Below are 23945 nucleotides of genomic sequence, written 5' to 3' on the forward strand. Positions count from 1 at the left end.
ACTTTGGACTCTCATGAAATTTTGATTACATTCCAGTTTGGTCCCTTAATATCTGTGTGACAACAGTTAAAAGATGCTGTCCTCTGAGCCTCGGCTTCTTCAAATGCAAAAGGAAGACGCTAATATCACCTTCCTTCATAAGCATTAAATGAAATAATGTCTTTGCAAACACCCAGTATGGAGCCGAGCACACGGTAGGAATACATAAAATGTAAGCTTTTACCCTCCCCTCAATGAAATGAATCAATACATGTCCAGCCTGCCCTCCAGAGTTTAAGAAGTTTGTCCAAGGTCACACAGCAAGTAAATATGCAAACCAGAAAGGGACCCTACCCTGTGTGCTCTCTACTCCACAGTCCTGAGGCCCTCCTGTGTGCTGCTATGGGGGCTACAAAGACCATCATGTCTGGACCTTGCCCTCAAGGAGCTCACAGTCTAAAGAGGGAGAACTGAAGATGTACGCACAGAATTGCCACCAGGGAACCGTTGTCACCTTTGGTGCTACAGGTGAAGTGGGAGAAGAGGTGACTGCTTCCAGAGGAGGGGGACCAGACTTCACAAGCACATACGAGTCCTGTGGCACAGCGTGTTGAAGATCTTGTCTAGCGTGGGGCCTGGCAGTCAGCAGGAACTCATTGGATGTTGGATAGATGGATGGACAACAGTGAGTGGACAATAAGGGATATAAGGTGGTTGGTTAGCTGCCTGGCCAGTGGCCAGAGGGGTAGATAGATGAACAGATGGTGTGGTGAATGAGAAGATAGTGGAATATGGCTAGACAAGTGGGAGGGTGAGTGCTAGGGTCTGAATGGCTGTGTTGCCCCCACCAAATTTATGATGAAATCCTAATCCTCAGTGTGAGGGTGTCAGGTGGTGGGGTCTTTGGGAGGTAATTAGGCTGTGAGGGTGGAGGCTTCATGGATGGTATTAGTACCCCAGAAGTTTCCCTCTCCCTCCTGCCCCGTGAGGACCCAGTGAGAAGGCCCTTCCCCCACACCAAATCTGCTGGTGCCTTGATCTTGGACCTCCAGCCTCCAAAAGTGTGAAAAATAAGTTTCTGTTGTTTACAAGCCACCATCTATGATACTTTTTTTTTTTTTTTTTTTTATAAAAGCCCAAACAGATTTCAACAATGGGAAAACAAGTGGTTTAGTAAGTGCGCTCATAAGTGGCTGTGTGGACAAGCAGCTGTTAGAATGAATGGGAAAATGATGGTGGGTAGGTGGGTGAGTGGTTGGATAGGTGGATGGATGGATGATGGGCAAGTGTGTGCATCTGAGGATGGACAGGTGGGTGGACACGGTTGGTGGATGGGTAGTGAGGTGGGCATGCACTGAATGAGTGTGTGAGGTTAGATGGAAGAGGGGGTGGGGAGGTGAGTAGATGCAGTGAAGGACGATGGACAGGGCTGGCAGGGTTGGACGGGTGTATGAAGAGGAGCCCGGGAAATGAATGGGTCCAAGACTTGACCAAGTGGCTGGAGGAGAAAGAAAAAGGCAAAAGATCACTCCTGCCCTGGGTTGCTGCCACTTACCAGGCTGCAGTGACCAACAGGGGCCTGGGCTCCCAGCTCCTCTCGCAGGCACTGGTTCTGCTGGGCGAGGTCCTCCACCTGGCACTGCAGGCCGATCTCTGACAGTTTCAGCCCATAGATGAAGCAGCGCAGCTCCTCCAGCTGCCCGCGGAGCTGGCGCTCTGTGGCCCTGTGCTGCTGCAGCCTGCGCGCTGCCTCCTCTCGCTCGTGCTCGCTGCGCTCTGCCCTCGCCTGCAGGGCGCGCAGTTCCGCGGTCGCCTCGGGGGCGCTCTGGAGGCCCGAGGCCGCGATGTCCCGCTGGGCCAGCAGGAGGCCCGCGGCGTGGCAGAGGCGTCGCACGTCGAGCTCCAGCCGCTGCACCTGTGCCCGCAGGACGCATTCCTGCTCGCGCACCAGGCCCAGCTGGCGCCGCTGGGTCCGCCGGCAGCGCTCCAGGGCCGCCGCCTGCTGCCCCAGTGCCTCGTCCTTGCGCCGCAACCGCTCCTGCAACCGCCGCAGCCGCCACTGCTGCCGCCTGGCCACGCTCTCCTTCTCCCGGATCTACAAGTTGGCGGTGGATGAGGGCGTCAGCAAGCCCGAAGGACACGCCATGGCTCATATTGATTCTGTCTTGACTTAACATTTCCGTATTTTGTGCATGGTGCGTTTTTGCATTTTGTGCATTATAATAGTGCATCAAAATATTATCTCTTTGACTGTTTTGCATCATTTTAAATTTTGCACGGAGGCAAGTGTCTCCCTCACCTCATCCACCCTAGTCTGGGCCCTGCACCCTCAAGAGCTCCCTGAGTCCTGGGAGGGAGCTGGGCAGGTGGCAGGATGGCCATCAGCGGGTGCACACCCTGAGGGCCGCTGGAGATGTCCGGATACTGAAAACATCCGCACCTGAGGGCACACAGCTGCTCCGGAGCCTCCCGGGTGTCCCCACTTCCACCCCAGAACTGCCCAGAGATCCCCATTTCCTATCTACAGGGTCAATGCTTGGCCCACCCAGGGTCAGCTGGCTCCAGCAGGTGAGTCAGGACACCAGTACCACAGTAGCTGTCATTACTGTGGACACTCCACCTGAAGGGAGGTATGTTACTAGCCTGAGGGATACTCAGAAGTGACTTGCATATCATGCAGCTAAAATTCACTGCGGCCAGGATGCCAAACGCCCTGTACCTGACTCAGACCTTTTCTTCTTTCATCTGCCCACCTGCCTGGCCAGGGAACATATCTGCCTCTTCCCACCCATGGGCCGTGAGCTGGACTGGGGTGAACCACCCACGGCGAAAATTAGAGCTGTTGCCTACTTTTCAGAATTAACTCAAGCAAAGGGATAGAACTGCCTCTATGTTAATCTTTCAATTGCCAGCACTTGCTGCTGCTCTTCTGCCAGGGAGCTTCCGGAAAACAAAAACAAACAAGCCACGAGCAAACATGAAAGAGGAAACCTGGGAACAGCTCAGACAAGCTTTGTTTGATAGTTTTGGGGAACGTGGGGCAGATAAAAGTTGGGGTCAGATTCCCTGGGAGGAGAATTCTCCCGGTCTTCCTGAAGGCATGTATTCTGTAATGATCTTTGCATGGTGCCCGGCGGAGGGACTTCAGAGCCTGGATGGTCTGCCTTTGACAGCTTTCAGAATGACCGCAGCTCGCTACAGAAACAAGGCATCTCCATATGCAAATGCTTACTGGAAACACTGACAGCAACAAAGCAGAACTGCTATCTGGTACATACCGGTGAGAAGGGCATGGAAAACTTGCTCATGCACTCCTGCAAAACTCGCTTCAAAATACAAATGTTTGCAGCGAGAGATTTAGGGTTAGAGGGTTGGGGTCTGGGTGGCAGCTGAGCCAAGGGGCAACTGAGAGATCCTAAGCAATTCTGCTATCACTTTGAACATCTGCCGCCCATCTGGAAATGGAGTTTTGTGATGAGTCTTTCCCAGGAGCATACACAGCACATGAGACAGATTTAATAAGACGACGCATGTAGAAGAGGGTTTGGTGTTCCCTTGTAGAAACTGCTGGTCCCTGCAGTACCTTTCACTCCCTAACAGCGTGTCACTTGCTGTCACCCTCATCTTTTGCCCCTCATCACACTGTGAACATCATTACAGGGCTGGGTCCAATTCACCTCGGAAATTCTATAGGCACATAGGGCACAGCTCAAAAAGTATTTATGACAGCATTTTCCACGAGACATCACATCAGTGGCGGAGGAGTCCCACTCAACACCACTCTACCTGTGTTAAAACTCCCCTCAGGACGGTAATGAGGAGGTACTATGAGCCAAGGAGGAGAAGTAACTCGATTTTCTGCACCTGAAGTTCAGTATAAAGGGAAAAAAAATTCCACTAGGATATCTCCCTGGCATCTCAAGGACTATTTTCCATTTAATTGGAATCCTTGGATTTCCACGTCCAATTCTATTTCCGCTAATAGCTATGCCAAGTGCTTTTGCAGCTTTTTGAGTTTCCCACTGTAAGAAACATGTATGAAACACCTATGAACATCATGCCCATTATACACACCTGTGTACAGCCGAAACAAGTTTCTCAAAACAGTACTCCCTCTAGCACATGCGATGTGCTTTTACATTTCTTAGTTTCTATTGATTTGATTTTTAAGTGCCAGTTGTGAGCCCCTGAATTGAATTGATCTCACCTCCCACAGATGGGTTGCAACCTGCAATTTGAAAATCTCTGGCTGCATTCTAAATAGCAGCAGGCTAGAACAGGATGCCTCCAGGGACTGTTGGGCGCCGCATGCGGCTACCTTGGAGTTTTGCGGTTTTTGCCTCTGCAGCCTTTCCTAAAAATGGCCTACCCTCCAGCCCCATCATCCTTCCCCTGGAAAATTTCAGTAATGGCTAATAATTATAAAAGCAGATAGTGTCATTTAAATACCTACTGTTGGGAGTGTTTTACATGTATCAATTCAACCCACACAACAATCTGAGGGGGTTGGTACTATATCATTCCCACTTCACAGATGAAGAAACTGAGGCCCAGAGAGGTTAAGTCACTTGCCCAAGGTCACACAGCTAGTGAGTGGCAGAGCCAGGGTTTGGCTCTAGGCCTCTGCCTCCAGAGCCCCCGACCCTTAACTGCTCACTCGTTCTCCAGGGAGCTCTCCAACTTCTCCCCCTGCCTCCGCCATCTCTCTCTGCCATGCAGGGAGAATGGCATTCCCCAAATGACCATCTGACCCCGAGGCTTCCCTACTTAAGTCCCCTAAAGCTTGTTCCCCATTGTATTCAGAATTGGGCCATGCAGCGGAGTTGGCCATCTGGCCCCTCTGGAACTTTCCGACTCACCCACTCCATCCCCAGCAGGGTGATATCCTCTGTGTTCTCCCACACCTCTGTGCTATGGCCCATGCTGTCACTCACGCCTCACACGCCCTTCCCAACAAGGCCCAACTCACACGGCCTCAGCTCTCTGTAGCTCTCCTCAACTCCCCCAGCCCCCTGAACACACGCCAGGGGGGTTCCCACACTCCCCCATGTCACCCCACATCCAGGTTTAGAGTTACTTGTTTTTTATCAGTCTCCCCCATCTGCATAAGAGCTCCAGACCCCAGGAGCCCTGCATCAGCCAACTCTTGTCCTCAGACTGTGGCCTGGAGCTGAGGTCCTCAGGCACAAGAGCTTCCAGCAAGTGTGCAGCCCCCACAGATCACAGCCCCCACCCCCACATCCCTGCACGCCCCAGGCCCTGCAGTCACTACCATGCACCATGAACTTAGGATCTCTCTAACCCTCCTGACTGGGCTCTCCCAGGCCCACCCTATACTGTCTTTACCTGCAGCTGCTACTGAGTTCCAGCAGCTCTGCAGTCCGGGAAACAGGGACTGGAAAGAAGAAGGAAACGTACCTGGCTGGCCAGCTCCCCCTGCAGCGCTGCCAGCTTCTCCTGGGCCTGCAGCCAGGCGCTTCTCTCCTGAGCCACGTGGGTGTTCAGCTGGTCCACCTTCCGGAGGAGTTTCCTCTCTGACAGCTCCAGCTCCTGAATTCTGCAGCGTGAAGAGCAGGGAGGCACTTGCTCAGGTGCAGTCAACATGGCCTAAGGCTTTTGCAGACCCCGGGGCCAAATTATTATTATTATTGTTTTTGTCATTTGATCAATTCGATGTTCTGGCAAAATGACGTTTTGCATAATATTCATGCATATAGTTCTAAAGATTATCTACAATACTTCAAAGACGTTATTTGAACAATTAGGTACCATGCATCAGAAATCTTCAATGTCCTCACACCGAAGCCAGTAATTGCAGATTCAGGTAATGCCAACTAAGAGTGCCTGAGCTTGAGCCATTTAGGCTAAGAGCTTTAACTTGGTGGTTTCAATGAATCCTCACATTACCAGCTGCAGGTGGGTTCTGCTACCCCTAAGTCACACAGCATTATAGAATCTAGTTGGTCTTACTTCCGGACTTAGCATTGTCAGCCTCTGCTCTGCTGTCTCCCATTTTAGCTACATTCTTGTAAACCTAAGGAATGATTGAAATTCAGAAAAAGATTTCTACAACTGAAAAAAATTAATCTCTGCATTACTTACTCTTCCAGATGAGAAGCTGGAAGTGGCTTAACTGTCTATTAGGAATGGCTAAGTCACAGGAAGGCTTTGCATGGTCTTGCAAACACACTGGAGCTATGTCACAAGCAGATGTGAACTCAGACTGGATGTGAACCCTGATTGCAGCTCTGTGGGAGGGAGACACAAGCAGGGTGGGGGCAGAAAGTCCAGAAAGAAAGCCCGGGCTCCTGGACCCATAGGGTGAGAAGGCACTGAGAAGACTGGCCTGTCTCCCATTGTGCCTAGTTTCCAAGTCCCCTTAATGTGTCAGTCTTGCCTCTATAATAGAAACCATGATACACGTGAAGGTGCACTCATAGCCTCCGTGCCTAAGCTCTGCATATCCTCACTCCTCCCCAAGTCCCCGCTGGACACCTGCACATCCAGGACAGATACTGCTGGCCTGGGTGAAGAACTAGCTTTGCCTGCCGGCTCTGCCATTCACCAGCCATGGGGCCTTAGCAGGGCTAGTTCAGCACTATGACCCTCCGTAACTTTATCTATAAAACAGAGGTCATTAACCTTGTTCAGTAGGTTTTCATGAAGATTAAATTACATGATGCATTATTATTAATGATAAGGCCAAGAGTCCCTCTCCTATTCCAGTTCTCATGCCCTGAGGAAAGGTCTCAAGGATGGCAGACCAGAGCGTGCTTTCTCGTGAGGATCATAATCAAGCTCCTTCCAAACTGGACCACAGGAGCAGCTCCAGTTAGCCAGTCAGGCTGAGTGCTTTCCAATGCGTTATACGATATGGGGAGATTTGCTAGGAAAAACAAAAGCCTTTCTTTCTAGTTCTGAGACCAGTCTGTAACAATAACTATGAGAACAGTATTTAATTCTGATACAATTCCTAATCTTAAACGAAGCAGAAAATGACGAATTTCACTTCGGCAGAGCAAATTTTGGCCCCAAGTTTATCCAGGCCCTAATCCCTGGAACCTATGAATGTTACCTTAAAATGCAAGAGAGACTGCAGATAGGATTAAGTCAAGGATGGTGAGATGGGGATATGGACTCGGATTCGCCGGCTGGTCTCTAAGACCAATCACAAGTATCCTTGAGAGAGGGAGACAGAGAGGGTTGAGTCTAGGGATGGCAGTGTGGCCACCAATGCAGGATTGCATGCAGCTGGCTCCAAAGATGGAGGCAGGGCCGGGAGCCCAGGAATGCAGCTCTAGACCTGGAGAAGACCAGGAAATGGATTTCCCCTCCAGCCTCGGAGAGGGCTTGGCTCCACCCACAGCTCGACTAGCTCAGGAAGACTGATTCCCACATCTGGCCACCAAGCTTGTGGTGATGTGTTACAGCAACTGTGGGAAGCTAATACACTCACAAATATGACATTGACAGTGAAGTATCACTGTTCCCCAATTAAACCAATGACAAATGTGGATGATACTTTTACTGTGTTTTTAGGTTTTTTTGTTTGTTTGTTTTGTTTTTTTGAGATGGAGTTTCACTCTTGTTGCCCAGGCTAGAGTATAATGGCACGATCTTGGCTCACCGCAACCTCCACTTCCCAGGTTCAGGTGATTCTCCTGCCTCAGCCTCCTGAGTAGCTGGGATTACAGGCATGCACCACCACCCCCAGCTAATTTGGTATTTTTAGTAGAGACAGGATTTCTCCATGTTGGTCAGGCTGGTCTTGAACTCCCGACCTCAGGTGATCTGCCCGCCTCGGCCTCCCGAAGTGCTGGGATTACAGGCACCGTGCTGGCCTAGTATCATTTTACGGATTAATTATGTTAATACTTGTCAAGCCTGTGAACAGTGGCTTGGTACTGAACAAGTACTTGGTAAGTACTTAGCTGTTATTAATTTTACTGCATGTAGACGAGGAATAAATATGCAACATGATAGTGTTATGAAGATGGGAGTGGGATTTCTTCACATTTCTAACAAAGCTGTTATATTATTTTGAGAAGAAATACTTCTGTGCTTCAACTCTTTATTTAAAGCGAATCCAAGACATACTACCTGGCCTTCCCCCGCTAAACCCAAACACATTGTGACATTCGTCTGAAATCCGTGCTCAGAATCGTGCTTTCAGACCCTGGCCTCAGCTTTTGGCAGCCCTGAATCACTTAGTATTTCATCCCTCAGCCTCAGTTTACTCATCTGTTAAAGGCGCTGATGTCACTCTATGCATCGCAGGGTCCAAGAGAGCCAAGATGGGGCAAGTATGGGAGGGCTTAGCCCTGTGCTAGCTCCCTTTCCTCCTCCCCTGGCCCTCTCCTGCAAGATGGTGTACCTCATCTTTAAAGAGAACAGAGGATGAGCCCTCATTCCCCCACAGGCCCGGTCAGAGGCTCCTCCTCCCCACGGCTCGTGGTGTCCCCCTGGGCACTCTGTCTCCCCCTCCCGTGGAGGGGTCCCCTTTGGCTGAGGTTCCCTGCCTGTCTTCCTGGGGTCCATTGATCTTCTGGTTTCCACCACCAACCTTTCTAGAAGATTTGAATGTACAACCCTGTATGGGCCTACGCTGCTAGTCTCTTGGGCCAGGGCCCTGCCTTTTCCCAGCTCTCAGCACCCAGGACTTCTGATATGGGCTCAGTGCATCCCTGCAGAGTTCCTGTGTTGAAGGCCTAACCCCCAAGTTCCTTAGAATGTGATTATATTTGGAGATAAGCCTTTTCAAAGAGGCAATTAAGTTGAAAGAAAGTCATGAGCGTGGGCCCAGATTCAACCCAACTGGGGTCCTTGTAGGAGGAGGAGATGAGGACACAGACACACACAGAGGGGTGCCCATATGACAACACAGGGAGAAGGTGGAGTCCACAAGCCACGGAGTGAGGCCTCAAGAGAAACCAACCCTGCCGACCCCTCGAGCTTGGGCTTTTGGGCTCCAGAAATGTGAGAAAATAAGTTTTTGTTAAGTCACCCAGGTCTGCAAATAATGTCATTTCATTATAATGCTGATGAGAAAAAAAAAAAAGATTCTCAGCCAGGGCCACTGTCTATGTGGAGTTGGCCCATTCTCCCCATGTCTGCGTGGGCTTTCTCGGGGTACCCTGGTTTCTTCCCACAGCCCAAAACTGCACATTAGGTGAGCTGGCCTGTCGACACAGTCCCGGCCTGCGTGAGTGTGCGCGTGGGTGTGAGTGTCCTGTCCAGGCCTTGCACCCTGAGCTGCCGGGAGAGGCCCCAGCCACCTGTGGCCCTGAACTGGAACAACTGGGTAAATAATCATCTTACTTGTGTTTTTTTTTGAGTCTTTCTTAAATTTAAATTTGTTTGAGTCTTTCACATTTATTTCAATGTTTAACATTAGAAGTGGTTGGGGTCTTTATTTGAAAGTTTGGTGATGTTTTTGTGACCTGAAATATGCTGTAGGAACTTAACTCTTATTTGTATCAATTAGCCTATGGTCAAATTACTTTTGTGGCGGGGCGTGGTGGCTCACGTCTATAATCCCAACACTTTGGGAGGCCGAGGTGGGCAGATCCCTTGAGGTCAGGAGTTTGAGATCAGCCTGGCCAACGTGTTGAAACCCTGTCTCTACTAAAAATACAAAAATTAGCCTGGCGTGGTGATGGGCCCCTGTAGTCCCAGCTACTCGGGAGGCTGAGGCAGGAGAATCACTTAAACCCAGGAGGTGGAGGTTGTAGTGAGCCAAGATTATGCCATGGCATTCCGACCTGGGTAACAGAGTAAGATTCTATCTCAAACCAAAGCAAAATAATAAACAAAAACAAATTGGTTTTGTTGTATGTTGGTTCACTTAGTCACAGTTTCCAACAACCTATGGACAACATTCAGTGAGGCCTTACTGTGCTTTGTCATGGCAACCCAGGCAAACTAACATAACTTAGTATATGACTCTTGGAGGGTAAGTGTGTTGCTGAATGAATGAAGGAATGGGCAATCACATAGAGTAACAGAAGAATTTCTCTGATTTGTGAATTTCTTCATGCATAAAATTTCACCAAAGGGAAGAAAAGTGAATCACATGTGTATCCACATTCAATGGCCTGCCTTTACTGAAACAAAGGCAAGTACAAGAAAATGGGGAAGTCCTACAAAAATCCAAGGCACGTGGCTGCTGGGATATGAGTAGCCTGTCAGAATCGATCCCCGCCACCACTTCACTGTGCTTCCATGCTGGGTGTCTCTGATCTACATGCAAGGCCTAACCTCGTTCTGCCAGTCTGGGTGTCAAGACATCATCAGGAAACAGGATGGGCTTTAGAGAAAGACCTGGATTCAAATGCTCCACCTTGAGACCAGGTCAACTACATCAGGCAAACAGAGCCCACACCAGGAAGTTCTACAGAGAGAAATGAATGCAGAGAACCTATTTCAAAGATGACAGCAGAGTCCAAAGGCCAGACAGAGATGACAAGCAGCCTGGATTAGCAACTGCCAGAAGCCACCTCTGCCCTGGGGGCTGGACGGTCACACAAGGAAGAGATGCTGTTACCAGGGCAGGGCGGAGCAGCCAGGCCACCTAGTGGGAGCTGGGACCACAGAGGAAGCCGAGAGCACGTCTGAGTTACAGCCACAGTGGGAGATGTCACTGTGGGAACAAGAGCGACTTTATTTTAAATGCTAATCCAGCACGTGACTCTTGACTAACCCTGAGTCCACGAATGCCTCCAAGATGTGGACTTGATGTAGTTCTCTTTACGTAGAAACACCTATTCATTGTGAGTTTCCTCCAAAACAACCCCTGTTGTTGCAGAAACCACAGGCTGTGATTCCTGTAGCCACCTATGCAAGCCTTCCAGAGCACATACGCTTTTTCCCCAGGATATAAGCCCTGGGTTGGGGGTGGAAGGTTTGCTGCATGGACATCTATTTGTCTGGCAGCTGCCTAAAATCATGCTTCTGTCTGCCAGTTCCCCGAAAAAAATCACCCCAAACCGACCAACTGGATTTGTCTGCCTCTTTCTCTGGTTTCTCCGTTCCTTCTGTCCTTCTGGGTCACTTTGTACATATGGCCCTTTCATGGAACAGTCACCCAGAGCAGAAGAGAGGGAAAGGACCTGGCTTCTCCCCGCCTCCCTCCATTTCAGGGCCTCCCGTTGGCTGCACCTCCATGGAAGCTTTTGAGCAGAGGAGCCCAGGCAGCCTCGCCTGCAGGTACAGAGCCGAAGAAGGAAGGCGGGAGAAGCAGAAGGCAAGTGACTGAGTGGGCAGGTTACGTGCCTGTGGAGAGGTGGTTTCCCCAACTGCGTGGTGTGATTCAACACACTATGGTGACACACTCTGATGGCCCTGGGGTTTGTGAAATACACACAGAGAAATCAAAACGGCATCGCTACCTGCTTCTCAGCCCGGACTCTGATGTCACGTACTTGTCCACCGCTGCTGACAGCTTCTGCTGGGAGGACTCCAGCTGCCTCCTGAGGGCCCCCGTATCCACGTCTGGGTGACCAGCTGCTTCTTCCTGAAGACCTGCCTGCTCCTCAGCACTATCTTCCATGTCCTGGAATATCCAGGATGTGTCAATCTTCACATCAACGTTCATTATGTCGAACCCCTCACTGCTGGGGGCTCTGATGACATAGCTGAAACTCTTCTCAGTCCGTCCCTTAGCTGTTGGCTCCATCTCGCAAATATTTCATGGGGCAAGACTTAATAATAAAATTAAGTGAGTTTGCAACATTGACTTCCTGGAGGTTTCAAGGTGGTGGTTGTGACTTCAGATTGTTCAGGAGAATATCCTTTGAGAAGGGCAAGAACAGGTGGATTATTCATGAGTGGGTGACTTGGGTTTCATCCGCACAAGCATCATACAATATGAATGAAAGCCTCTCATTTTACAAGTCAGCATGCCAGAACTCACGCGAAGCAAGAAAAAGTTGCAGAAAAATCACATGAGATGAAATGCCTGGTGATGAACACAGAGAGGAAAAGTAAGATCTCCAGGTAAGGCCATCAGATGTTGGAGACGCCCAGTAGTCAATGAAGCTCATCTTTTTACCACATAATGAATAAAGTTCCACACCTCCTCTCTGAGTACAGCGCATACTTTTCAAGGACCTAGAGTTTGCTAGGGGAAGAGGATGGGAAATTTATGCTGCCCTGGGTGCCGTCTGCACCAGGGGCGGGGGCCTCTCTTGCCTTACCCAGTCCAATTCTCCCAGTGACCCTATGAGGTAGGCGTTAACATGACCATTATACAGATGGTCCGATGGAGGCTCTGCAAGGTGAAGGAGCTTATCTGGGCCTCACAGGTGGGATGGGAGGTAGCAGAGTCAGGATTCAAATATGGATCTGACTCCCACACTAGAGAGTGTGCATTCTGACACAGGAGATACGGTAATAGGTGAGCAACAAGACCCCAAAACAGGAGCAAATGCATCCTTTGGGCACCCGGAGGAGGGGGAGGGAGCTCCAGGCTGAAGAGATCGTAGGAGGAATGGGGGATTACAGCAGAGAGAGGTGGGGAGGGGACTCCCCCAGGTGGGGAGCATCCTCAGGCCACTGCCCCGCACAGAGAGGCAGGACAGGTGAAGGGAACGGGAGGACCAGACTGAGCTGGCCCGGTGGACACACAGAAGGAGGAAGTGGGGAGTGAGGACAGAGGAGGCTGGGTGCCATCCTCTTACAGGCACTCAAGGACTCTGGCGTTTCTGTGGGCCCCTGGGAGAAGGGAGGTGCCTGGTCAAATGTCATTTTGAGGATCGAGCACTCCGGGTTGGCAGGAGCAAGATGGAGGCAGACAAACAGAAAATAAGAGGCTTCCATCTCCCTGTTAAAAATAAGAAACGTCCCCCCTCCCTTTTCTTAGAGCATTTACTTTAGAAAATTTGTAAGTTCTTTCTTTGTCTCTTTGAAATATGTGTAAATCCTTTTTAAAGCGAAATAAGCCTTTTGCCAGCTGTATGACCCGGGAATGTTTTCCTGAAGGACCTGGGCACCGCCTCTTTGGGATGTAAATTCCAAGGAAAACAGCGCCCCTAGTGTTCAGTGGGAGGAAGGAGCCTAATTGGCCAGGCGCCTGGCTCCAAAATGCAAAACCTGTCACAGGAAGTGACAGAAGCGTGGAACCCAGGTGCAGGAGACGTTTTTTTTCCCTTTGTATAAAACAAATTAATGAACACAGAGGGTTGCCCTAGTTGCCAGGTGAGTTTAGGATGAACCATGTGAAGCAATGACGCTATCAAGTCCTTTTCCGTAGGGATGAGGGTGAGAGAATGTGTGCATGCATTGTGCCTGCCTAGCTATACAAAAGGTTGAAACTTCTTTCTGTCTTTGCAATCTCTCAGTGGGTTGCCTGTAATGCATCTCATATCTTGGTTTAATGCTTATTCAATAATAAAACCTTTTTTTTTTTCTTTTCTTTGTGATGAGGTTTTCTGCGCTGGGAGAAGCTTTTGTCTTTAATCATATTTTCCCAACAGTGGCCAATGTCTTGGTGGCCACAAGGGGTTTCAGTGGACCTGGGGCGGTCAGAGGCGGGGGGCGGGGGTGCAGTAGAGCCACTCAGATCCCAGGCGCTGGGACCAGGCTGCCTAGGTTCCAGGCCTGTCTCCATCGCTTCTCAGATGTGATTTTGGAAAATTACTTAACTTCTCAAAGAAAAAAGGAGGGTAAAAATCGTGCCTAAGTGAAGAGCTGTCGAGGAATAAATAAGTCAATCCCTGCAAAGCCCTCAGCAGAGCACCCGGCACACACTAAATACGCATGCTGTCTGCTGGATGGGGGGCAGACGCAACACTGTCCAGCTGCGTCCAACTTTCAAGCCTGCTTGCCACATGATCCTAGGCAAGTGACTTGGCCCCCTGCAAGATGAAACTGGCAGCAGTCCCCGCTCCCCGCTGTGGCGATGACTAACTGAGCTCTGGGGAGGTGGCGGGGGGTGGTGGTCGGTCCTGTATCTGCACTGCACCATGAGCCCTGAGGAACATCAGCCAGGAGGAGCCAATGCAGAGCAGGAGGATTGAGTGACAGCTGAAGGCAGCAGCAAGAGACTGAAAAATTACCCCAGGCCCACCAAGGAGGAGGAGGTGTTCCAGCCCTTCCTTGGGAGCAGCCCTGAGGGAGGGCACGTCCTTCCTTCTCGCCTAAGGACAGTGAAGCAGGCGGGGCCTCTCCAGGGAAGTGTTCTCAGGTCTTTTAGGTAAGTGACGGAGGCTCTTGGGGGAAGAAGAAGGTCAAACAGAGAAAATCGTGGCCTGCCTATGGTTTACCAACCTCTGTGGTAGCCTGGGGTGGAGATCTGAGCCTGCAGGCCCCTCAGAAGTGACAGGGCCTGGGCAGGAGAAGGGGACAGATTGATGTGCAGATGTAAGGATGGGGTTCTGACCCCTTGGGATCCTTGGGGAGGTTCCCTGAGACTGAGGGTGGTAACAGGGAGAACACAGGCTATGGAAGAAATCAAGAGTCCCTGTTTCTACTGGAACAACAGCCCCTGAGAGTTGGGGGGAAGCTGGGAGGGAAATAAGGAGGTCTGGCCGTGTGAAGACCTGGACTCCACCCTACTTCAGAGCCGGAATCTGGGGCGTAGAGAAGGGCCCTACAGAAGGCCCCAAGAGTCCCTACAGAAGGCCCTAGGAGTCCAGACAACCAGGCAGGGCGGGAGGGAAGAGGACCCCACAACGGCATGTTTGCCATTTCCCACCCAATTTGGCAGAGCCCTGGCAAACCCTGTTTAAATGTGAGAAAATAACCAAAGGTCAAACTGGCCACTGTTTGTCCTGGGGGTGTCAGGCAGGATTGCTACTGGTTACAGAGGGGTTACAGCCGGCGAGGAAGACCCGGGGGCCACAGTCCTGGATGCTCCCGGCGGATAAAGGAGCAGCGGATGGGAGCAGATGTTGAATTTGCTTGGGAAGGATGGGGAAGCCGGAGCTAAAGCGGGGCATGCAACCAGCCAGGGTGAGCCTTGCTCCTGACTGGGAGAGACGCCCGCCCGCCCACACATTTCTATTCCTCCCCTCCCCTCAGGGCCCAGCACCGAACTGGGGGCAGGCTGTGTAGGATTTCACACCCTTGAGCGTGAGCTGGCTCTCAGGGCATTCGTGTGAAATACAAAGCCCATTTCACCTAAGTTGCTCGGCACAGGCACTGCGCTTCAGCCAAAACACCTGCAGCCAGTTGCAGACCCGGAAGGGAAGTGGGGTTCGGTGAGAAAAGCCTCATACCCGTGGGGTAATGACCTCCCAGTTTGCCCAGAACCTCCTCCATTTTAAAACAGGAAGTCCTGTGTTCCCAGAATCCCCCGCCGTCCTGGACAAATCAGCCCGGCTTGTCCCTGCATAACTGGTCTCCCGGCCTCAGTCCCGGCCTTGGCTCCTCAGCCGGCAGGAGGCGGCCAGAGTGGCGGTGACAGAACGCAGTCTGACCCCTTGACTTCTCTGCCCCAGCTCCTCCCTGGTCGCCTTTGGCCTACAGAGGATTGAGGTGTCAGAGAGAGAAGTGGAAACCTGTGTTTGCACCACGGATATCTCTGTGCCAGGAACATTCGGGGCTGGCTCTCCGCTGAACCTCCCAGCTGACCCGTGGGGAGGGCTATGCTAAAGTGTGGAGCCACACTTCTCCTTTCTACCTGAGGAAGTGACCTTGGGTTCCCCAGACTTTGTAACTCTGCTGCCCTGGAAGCCACATACGTGTTACTAGACAACAACGTTCAAAGCCCTGGCAGATGTGCCTGACCTATGCACAGGGCTGTGGATGAGGGGTGAGTGCACTGGGGCGCAGCACAGCTCTGAAGCTTCCTGAAACTGGGGTCCTAGCAGCCAGGACTGTGCCTAGCAGGGAGCCGGGAAGTCATGGCTGGGACTGTGACAAGAAATACTGGTTCCTAACAGGGACTCTGCATTTCTATGCAGGGAAACCCTCATACCTGCCAGTGTGAGCCTCATGCTTCATCCTGCACCGCCTCGTGGAGGGCCAAAGAGAACAGGTCCTGGCCCCGGGCCGGCTGTATGGACTCCTCTGAGGACAACTCCCAAGGAGAGAACAGAGGATGCTATGTCTCCCACCAGCAGCCACGGTGGCCTGCAGGAGCCTGCAGATCTAACCCTCCAGCTCAGACCTCTCCCAAGGCCTCACATGGGAACTATCACCACCATTCCTCAGAGTGGCAAGGACATTGCCAGTGTCCGCAGCAGGAAGAGGCCAGGCTGGCAGGGACCAATGGGTCTGACTTCAAAGCCAAGGCCATTTCGGTCACATGATCTCAGTGGGAGAGCCCAGCAGACACAGACACTGCCCTTCACCCAATGAAGGATGGGGACAGGCAGGCGTGAGGACCGCACTCCTGCAGTGGCTACAAGAGTGCTGGACCGACATTCCAGAGACCCATGGGTGCCCCTAGACTTCTGCCCGCAGAAGTTAGCACAGCAATGCATCCTGTGCTTCCCGGCCGGAAACAGTAGGCGTGCCTTTGTTTTCACTCACTGTGTGATCCCACTCTCCCATTGCCCCCTGGGCTGCTAGGATGCCTATGTTTTCAACCGACATCAGTTTGTTCATATTTCACCAAGTGTTGGTAAGTTACGGAGGCTGAGCTAGTGGGTGCTTTGCGGTTTTGATTTCAAAAGAGAATGAGTAATGCTGGGCCATCCTGGCGCATTTCTGCTTAGAGATGGATCCTGGGATGTGGTGTGAGCAGCCCTCCCCGGCTGGCAGGGCCCTTTCTGTGCAGGGCACTGTGTCCTTCTCCATCCGTGGATCTGAGAACTTCTGAGAACTTCTGAGAACTTCTAGCTCTTCTGTCGCCCTCACCCCATGAGTTCCCTCAACTGCCTAAATTTCAGTCATTTCCCTTTTGTCCAAAGGTCCTTCTCACCAGAGACCACAGACCTGTTCCTTCCACCTGATGAGCAGGGCCTGAGCCTGTCCACCTGCAACCAGCTGAGGATGACCCGGCCTGGCCTTCAGCCGGCTTTTCCCATGCAGACACAGCCAGCCTCCTCATCACATTCAGTCTTCTGTTTCACTTCATCTATTCTAATTCCAAACGTCTTCCCGTGCAGAAGTTTGGGAGAAGCATCCTGTGAGCAGGTGGCTTCTTCTGGAGATGCCCCCACCCAGCCTAGAATAACAACAGGAACAACATCGGAAAGGAACTTGGGGAATTGCCCCCTGGGCTGACCATCCTCAGCTGGTGTCTGACTCGCTGTAGCTGCCCCACTCCATCCGCTCTCCAGGGAGGCCTCCAACACCCTGACAGCTCTTCTGGCTCCATCCAGGGGTGGCCTCCCAAGGCAGGAAGAGCTCACTTCCTCCCCACAGTGGTGACAGCAGGACCTGGTCTCGGGGCCGCTGTGGAAATAACCTAGTTCCTGCAGGTGCTCCAGCGTCTCCTCCTTGGCAGCCCCTTGCAAATTACCACCGAGATGCAACATAGGCCTGAGTGTGGCCTGGTTGGTGGTCACGTCTGCTCTATCAGTCCTCAGTCCACCTGGTCGCAGGGACAGTCATGCTCTGAGACTTTTGCCGTGTCACACCCACAAGAGTGACAGAGCCTTCGGCCTCCCCTCGGAAATCTGAGGTCCCTGGGGTCAGCTCCTCCATGATGGGCAAGGCTCCAGCCCCTCATCAGAGTCCTGCCCTGTCTCTCTGGCTGCCAGCTGCTGAATCCAGCTGTGAACAGATTCAGAGGTTTTGCTGAGCAGAACTTGAACTGGGATTCACATTACAAGGACACTTGCAAGTCGCTCCGGCAGACAAACTCTGGGACGAACACACCACGGTTCGTGGAGATTTATGTACACAGGGCAGAGACGGCACCCACCCGGGTCCAGCTGGACACGCACACTGTGGCCTGGGGAGGCATCTAGCGTGGGGATGAGGACTCGGGCCTGTCCCCAGACAGTGCAGTGGCTGCCGATCCCTTGGTTTCTGGTAATTGCACTTAGTTTCCTGGCATTCAGGTCTCTGCCCCCTTGGGCCTTCAAGGTGCCAGAGCTGGGACATGGATGTGGCTCCAAGTTTGACAAAATCCCCATCGTCCCTGCAGAGTCCTTACGGCTTGGGCTGGCCAGGACCCAGCCATGCGTCCAAAGGCTTCCCCTTAAAGCTATTGTCAAATATACATAAATTCTGTTTGCAGTCTCTGGACTTTGAATAGCTTGTTTCGCTGTTGAATTTGGTTTGAGTGGGGTTGGGGTTGCCGTAGGGACTCAGTTTATTCCATAAACTCTTTTTCTATCCTGAAAGATTAAAACATAATTTGAAACGACACAAGAACCAAGGGTTAAAATGACTGCAGGATCCCTTGGCTTTATCTGCCCCCTCCCCCCACTGCTGTCATGAACACCCCAGCTGAGCCCTGAGGGACCTTCCCCCACAACCCAGGAGAGGCAGCAGCAGCAGCAGGATCAGATCACCCATCCCCTAACACCCACCCACCCCCTGTGGCCACCCCCACCCCTGATCAGATGGGACTGAGTGTCAGCTAAGACCTGAGATCTTTCCCTTACTCAGTCCATAAACATCGAATGAATATCGACCATGTGTCCAGCACTGTCCCAGACACTTGGGTACAGAAGGTACCAGACCAAAGCCTTTGTGGACTGGGGTCAGCCTCAGGGACGCCCATGAGGACATCAGGCAGGGCCCTGGCCTCGGAGCTCAGCCCAAGGGGTCCAGGTAGCTACCTGGTGGGTACTGTAGGTATCCCCGGAACCCAGGGGGCCCTCAGCCTGGGCTGGATTCAAAGACAGAATTCTAGAGTCTATGGGTCCTGGCAGCCCCTGGCTCTGAAATGGTCACTCTCAGGGAGAATGTGCAAGGGCCCAGGTGTCTAGGGTGGGAGCTGGGTCCTGGGGACACACAGGGCTCAGTGGTCAGAGGAGGACCAGATGCTGAGGTGGCCTTGTTCCAGAGGTCCCTGAGCATGGCACAGGTGTCAAAACCCAGCACAGGACAGGGGTGAGAGGGAGCTGGATGGCTTCTTACATGGGCACCCTGGGGCACTTTGCACATAAGTGGCAGTCTGGGCCCATGAGCCATTTGTCCAGCAACCTCCTGCTCCTGCAGCCCTTGAACCTGGAAGCCAAAGACTCTGGACTCTACAGAGGACTTACTGGTCCACATGGCAACTGAGAGCACCAGGGACTGAAGCCAAACTGGAGAGAACCTTTAGAATAAAACAGAGTCCCCCTTTGTGGATGAAACTCCACAGGGGAGAATCTTCTTCGCAGTGAGCCTCCCTGATGCCCCTCCTCAGGGCGGTCTCCTCAGGGCGGTCTCCCCCGCTGACCCAGCCCCATGAGCTGAGGCGTCCAGCACAACGCCACCTTCCACAGTGCCTCATCTCTCAAGGAACGGGACCGTCAGGGACTGGGGAGGACTCCTCCCGTTTTAGAAAATCATCATTTTCATCTGCGAAAAGGAAAGGATACCAACCCGAGGTCTTGGCTCACTGAAGTCATCAAGGCCACAGAATGAATGCTAGTGAGAAAAACAAAAAAAGGAACAAAAACTATAAAATAATACCAAAAGAAAATGAGGAAAAGAGAAGAAAAAGAAAAGAAAACAGATGTAAGATATGTAGTATGGAACTCAATGACAGCATTTTACAAGAATTATGACACTGAGTTGTTGGGTTGGGAAAGAGAAATGGGAAGTAAACAGGCCTTAGGGACTGATCTCCCCTGGGAAACGCATCCTGGGGCCTTCCACACTCAGGGTGGGTTATCCCGACCCCCTCCCCAAACATGCGGCTAACTCAGACAGGGGAGACTGACACTCTGGACCGGGACAGGTCTTTTTGGTGCTGTGATGTGGACTTCACGCAGAACGTGGGCAGGCCAGTATAAATAGAGGAAGGCCCAGCCAGTGGTCGTGGTCAGTGGCTCCCACCAAGAGACGGGGGCATGATGTGTGCACCAAAGATCAAGGTAAATTCCACTCAAGGTCACCCAGTCCAACTTACAGACCAGCAGAGCCCTTTCCCCTACACTGCGCTTGCCCAGCCCGCTACCCACGGGCCCCATGTGGCTCAGGGCAGCTTTGAATGTGGCCCAGCACAAATGTAAACTTCCTTAAAACATTATGAATTTTTTTTTTTGCAATTTTTTTTTTAGCTCACCAGCTATTGTTAGTGTTAGTGTAATGTATGTGTGGCCCAAGACAATTTTTCTTTCAATGTGGCCCAGGGAAGTCAAAGACACCCCAGCCCTATACCAACTTTACCAGGGTTCTTTCTTCCAAGAGAGTCACTGTTTAAAATCTTTCATGTCATTTGATTAGTTTACTTACAGAGAAAAAAAATCAGGGAAAAACGGTCTTAACAGGAGGAAAAATTAAACATGTCGACTTAAAAGTAGAATTCTTTTCTTACCCTTTTCAGGACTTGCTTTGTTGAAAAGAAGTTGCAAGTCATTAGGTGAAACATATCTGAACATCAGCTGGGGCTTTTGAAAATAATCCTTGAGTTGGCCTTTTTTCCCCAAAAAACAAGGTAATATCTCCTTATATTATTTATTGGAAAAGTCCAAGCTGACAGCCGTCAACTTCTAAACAAGGTGTAGGATCACTGGAAGTCAGAGCTAGAAGGGGCCTTGGGAATCACCCAGCCCTTCATCTTCCACATGGGGAAACTGAGGCCTGGGGAGAGGGAAGGATTCATTAAGACCATCCAGTGGGGTGTGGCAGGAAAGAGTTTCTGGCAATGACAAAGGGACTGATGAGCCAGGGATAGTGGTGGCTGGAGCTATTTCCACGGTCACAGACCCCAGTGCCTATAAGGAAATGAAGGTGGCATGAGGCATCTTGGAAGGTTTCCAGCCCTACAGGCCTCATCAGGCGTCCATCCTGGCCAGTCCCTCCTGCTCTACATGCCAGCCTCCACAACTCCCTTCTGCGGCAAAAGGAGACAGACCAGTCCCCAAACATTGGCTTTGAGAAAAGAGTCAAAACAGAGCCAGAAAGAGGATTCCAACATTTCCCAGGTATTCTCACTGCTGAGGATATAGTGAGTGTTATTTTAAGTGTGTGCTCATTGCACCTGACTTTTAACATTTTCATCAGCAAGGATGACCTTGGGCATGTTTTAAGCCTTTCTTTTATCATATCTGGCTCTGTGACCCATTTTACCAACAGAAGTGGTAGAACTACCTATGAGATGGGAAGAACTGGTGCTGCCAGTCCACATGCCTTGCCTGGGCCCTGGGCTGCGAACTTTCATATCCTCAACCTAATTTCATCCCTACATCCACCCTCAGAGACAGAGCACCATTCCTAGCAGCACATGAGAACACCAAGGCCTGGGGCAGAGGGGTGAATTTCCCAGGCTCTCTGGGCCCACTTGGGCAAGACCAGAGGAGAGCCCAGGCTCATCTATCTGCAAAGCCAGCTTATGCCTCAAGCAATTCTTAAATTCAATCATACTTGAGACCCCCTTGAGTTCTCAAAATATCCTTGGGGAGTTGGTGGGGGGGGCATCTGGCAGATGGGGACTCTAGGAATCAGCTAAAACTGGGGTTCCCATGAGGGTAACCAGGGAACTGGCAGGCGAGCCCTGCCCCCACCCCTGTGCACAGATCCTCAGTCCACTTGCGACCTGGCAGGGCCCTACGCCTCCAGCAGAGATGGGAAGGTGATTTCCTCTGCAGGGAGCCGACTCTCACAAAAGAAGGGAGAGGAAGCATCTGAAACAGAGGTGAAATCTTAAGAGCTGTCCCATCTCTCTGGGCACATGATTTGATTCTCTACAGGACTGGAAAGGCTGTTATCCCTTTTTTGAACAGCCCTGGAATCTGCCTTCCAGAGACTTCTGCCCTGGTTTGTCCCTGAAATGAGTCAGCTTCCTGTCTCACAAGACTGGCCTCAGACACATGAAGCCCAGAGATGCCCTTTCTACCTCCTCTTCCCAAGCTGATCCCACCATGACCTTTGAGATTCAGGTGGGACCCCCTCTTCGGGCAAAGGCATGCCGGCCCCCGGACCTCCTGGATGGGTTCAGCGGCCCTCCATCTTGTTGCCACACTTGAACTTACCTCTGTGACACTAAATAGGCAATTATTGTTTTTCTGTACTCATCTAGGATCATTTGCTTACTCATCCACAAACATTTGATGATGCCCTATCCTGCGGCAAGAAATGTCTTGAATCAGATGAACACCACGTAGACCCTGTCCTCAAGGATTCACAGCCATCAGGTGGAAGAAGATGAAGGGCAATGCCATGATAAAGCTGCTTTGCGTGTGTCCTGAGCAAGACTCATGTGTGTGTCTGGACCAACGTCATATGGAGGGGCAGAGTGGGATGGCTATGACGTCCATGGAGACCCCAGCCATCCCTTCCTAGCTGCGGGACCATGGACAGGTGTCCTAATCTATCTCTGCCTCAGTTTCCTCACCCATAAAATGGGCATCATGGTAAATGGGCTGGTGGAACATACCCAAAGCCCAATGAGAGGCCAGCCTCACGTCCTCTGGGATGGGAGAGGCTGCGTCTTCCAGGAACATGCGACTGGTTTGGGGCATACAGAAGGTATTTAAAAATGAATGAGTCCCTGGACGAGAACCTGTGTCTGTGGTTAGGGGGATGCCACCGACCTCAGTGGGCTAACATGCTTCACCTCTTTCCTAGTGAGACAGCAGGGGAGGGATTCTGGGGAAAGGCTTTGGTGAAAAAGATATACAGAGTTGCCCCAGCCTGCAAATTTTTGACAGCCATTGAGAAGGAAATGCCTTTACCAGGAAGGAATTTTGAGGAGCTACCAATTTCCATGAGGTGCTGATTTGGGGGAAGAAGGGCAGAGAAAGGAGGGCTGGAGACAGAGTCTATGCTTTGGACGTTATGAAATAAAATGATTCCGCGCTAACATTTCATGGAAAGAAACCTGGGGACAGTGTGAGCTGCAGTCACCTACCTTTTCCTCCAGTTCTTTCAGGTGCCGCTTCTGAAACTCCAGTTTGTCCTCCAGTTCTCGGATTCTCTGAAATACACCAGGCTATGTGTCAGAAAAAGTACATTTTCCAGGTTTAAAACCTCTGCTTTTATTTTTATTTTATTTTTTTATTGTGCTCTAGCACAGAAGCCATAAAGGATACAAACACTGCGGGCAGCTTGGTGAGCTCTGATACGTGCACAAGCCCGTGTCACCACCGCCCAAAGCAAGACAGAGAGCGTCCCAGCTCCCAGAAGGCCTTGGTCCCCTGGCTCAATTCCAGCCCTGCAAAGGGATTCTGTTCTGACTTCTATCGCTAATAATGGATCGTGCCTGTTCTAGAAGTTTGTGGAAATAGAATTACACAGTACCCATTCTTAAGAGGGGATCTTTTGAAAATAAAACATTGAGACTGGGCCAAAACATGTAGGCACCCTGAGCAGCTAATAAAGGGCATGGGTGGGATGTGACACCAAGTCACATACTTGTCCAAGATTTATTTAGCTGCAGCCTGGGGGCTGGGGGGAGGAAGGGAGAAGGGCAGAGGAGGTGTTGGTGGGAACCACTGCACCAGCATCCACCCCACCCTCTTAGAATGCCACTCAGCACGTGGTACCATGGTGACCAACAGATCCGGTTTGCCCAGGACTTTCCTGGTGTGAGTCCTAGGAAACCCCTCCATCCTGGGCAAACCGGGACTCCTGGTCACCTTCCTTGGTGCTGCGCCTGCAGAATTAATTCCCTGGGTGGTTTACCCATCATTCCTTCCCGTGCCACGCAGCCTCTCCACCAAGGGAATCTGGTGAACTCCCCCGTGAACTCCCCCGTTTCCAGCTCTTCATGTGCTCACAGGGCTTCCGCCCCATCAAGGGCCCCACCAAAGTGGGTTCCTCTGGGGCAACTCTGCCCAGTGGGCTGCTGCCCCTTGTCCGCCCTGAATGGGATACAGAGCTCATGCACTGAGACAATGCTGGGAGGTGGAAGGGTGGACGATTCCAGCCAGCAGAAATTAAAAGTGGAGTCACCACAGGCCTTTATTCAGGCCCAG

At 51.4% G+C, this 23945-nt stretch overlaps 2 protein-coding genes across 4 annotated transcripts in view; both read right to left on the reverse strand.

The window, feature by feature from the left end:
* The window catches only part of C5H4orf50 (chromosome 5 C4orf50 homolog), a 64744-nt gene extending 48017 nt beyond the window's left edge, over positions 1-16727 (reverse strand). The window contains exons 1-4 of the mRNA XM_050792239.1: positions 15896-16727; positions 11367-11768; positions 5398-5536; positions 1535-2074 (exon numbers count right to left, since the gene is read on the reverse strand). Coding sequence (XP_050648196.1) covers positions 1535-2074; positions 5398-5536; positions 11367-11653 — 966 coding nt within the window. The 5' untranslated portion in view covers positions 11654-11768; positions 15896-16727. The remainder of the gene's footprint in view (positions 1-1534; positions 2075-5397; positions 5537-11366; positions 11769-15895) is intronic.
* A 1366-nt stretch (positions 16728-18093) lies between these two features.
* The window catches only part of JAKMIP1 (janus kinase and microtubule interacting protein 1), a 180097-nt gene continuing 174245 nt past the window's right edge, over positions 18094-23945 (reverse strand). For 2 of the 3 annotated variants that reach the window (XM_050792100.1, XM_050792099.1), the window contains exons 20-22: positions 22880-22945; positions 19408-19483; positions 18111-18209 (exon numbers count right to left, since the gene is read on the reverse strand). In XM_050792100.1, the coding sequence (XP_050648057.1) occupies positions 19433-19483; positions 22880-22945 (117 nt within the window). In that variant the 3' untranslated portion in view covers positions 18111-18209; positions 19408-19432. Of the gene's footprint in view, positions 18210-19407; positions 19484-22879; positions 22946-23945 lie in introns of all 3 variants that reach the window. The other variant, XM_050792098.1, reaches the window with a different exon arrangement.

Source organism: Macaca thibetana, chromosome 5 (assembly GCF_024542745.1).
Source record: "Macaca thibetana thibetana isolate TM-01 chromosome 5, ASM2454274v1, whole genome shotgun sequence".
NCBI lineage: Eukaryota > Metazoa > Chordata > Mammalia > Primates > Cercopithecidae > Macaca > Macaca thibetana.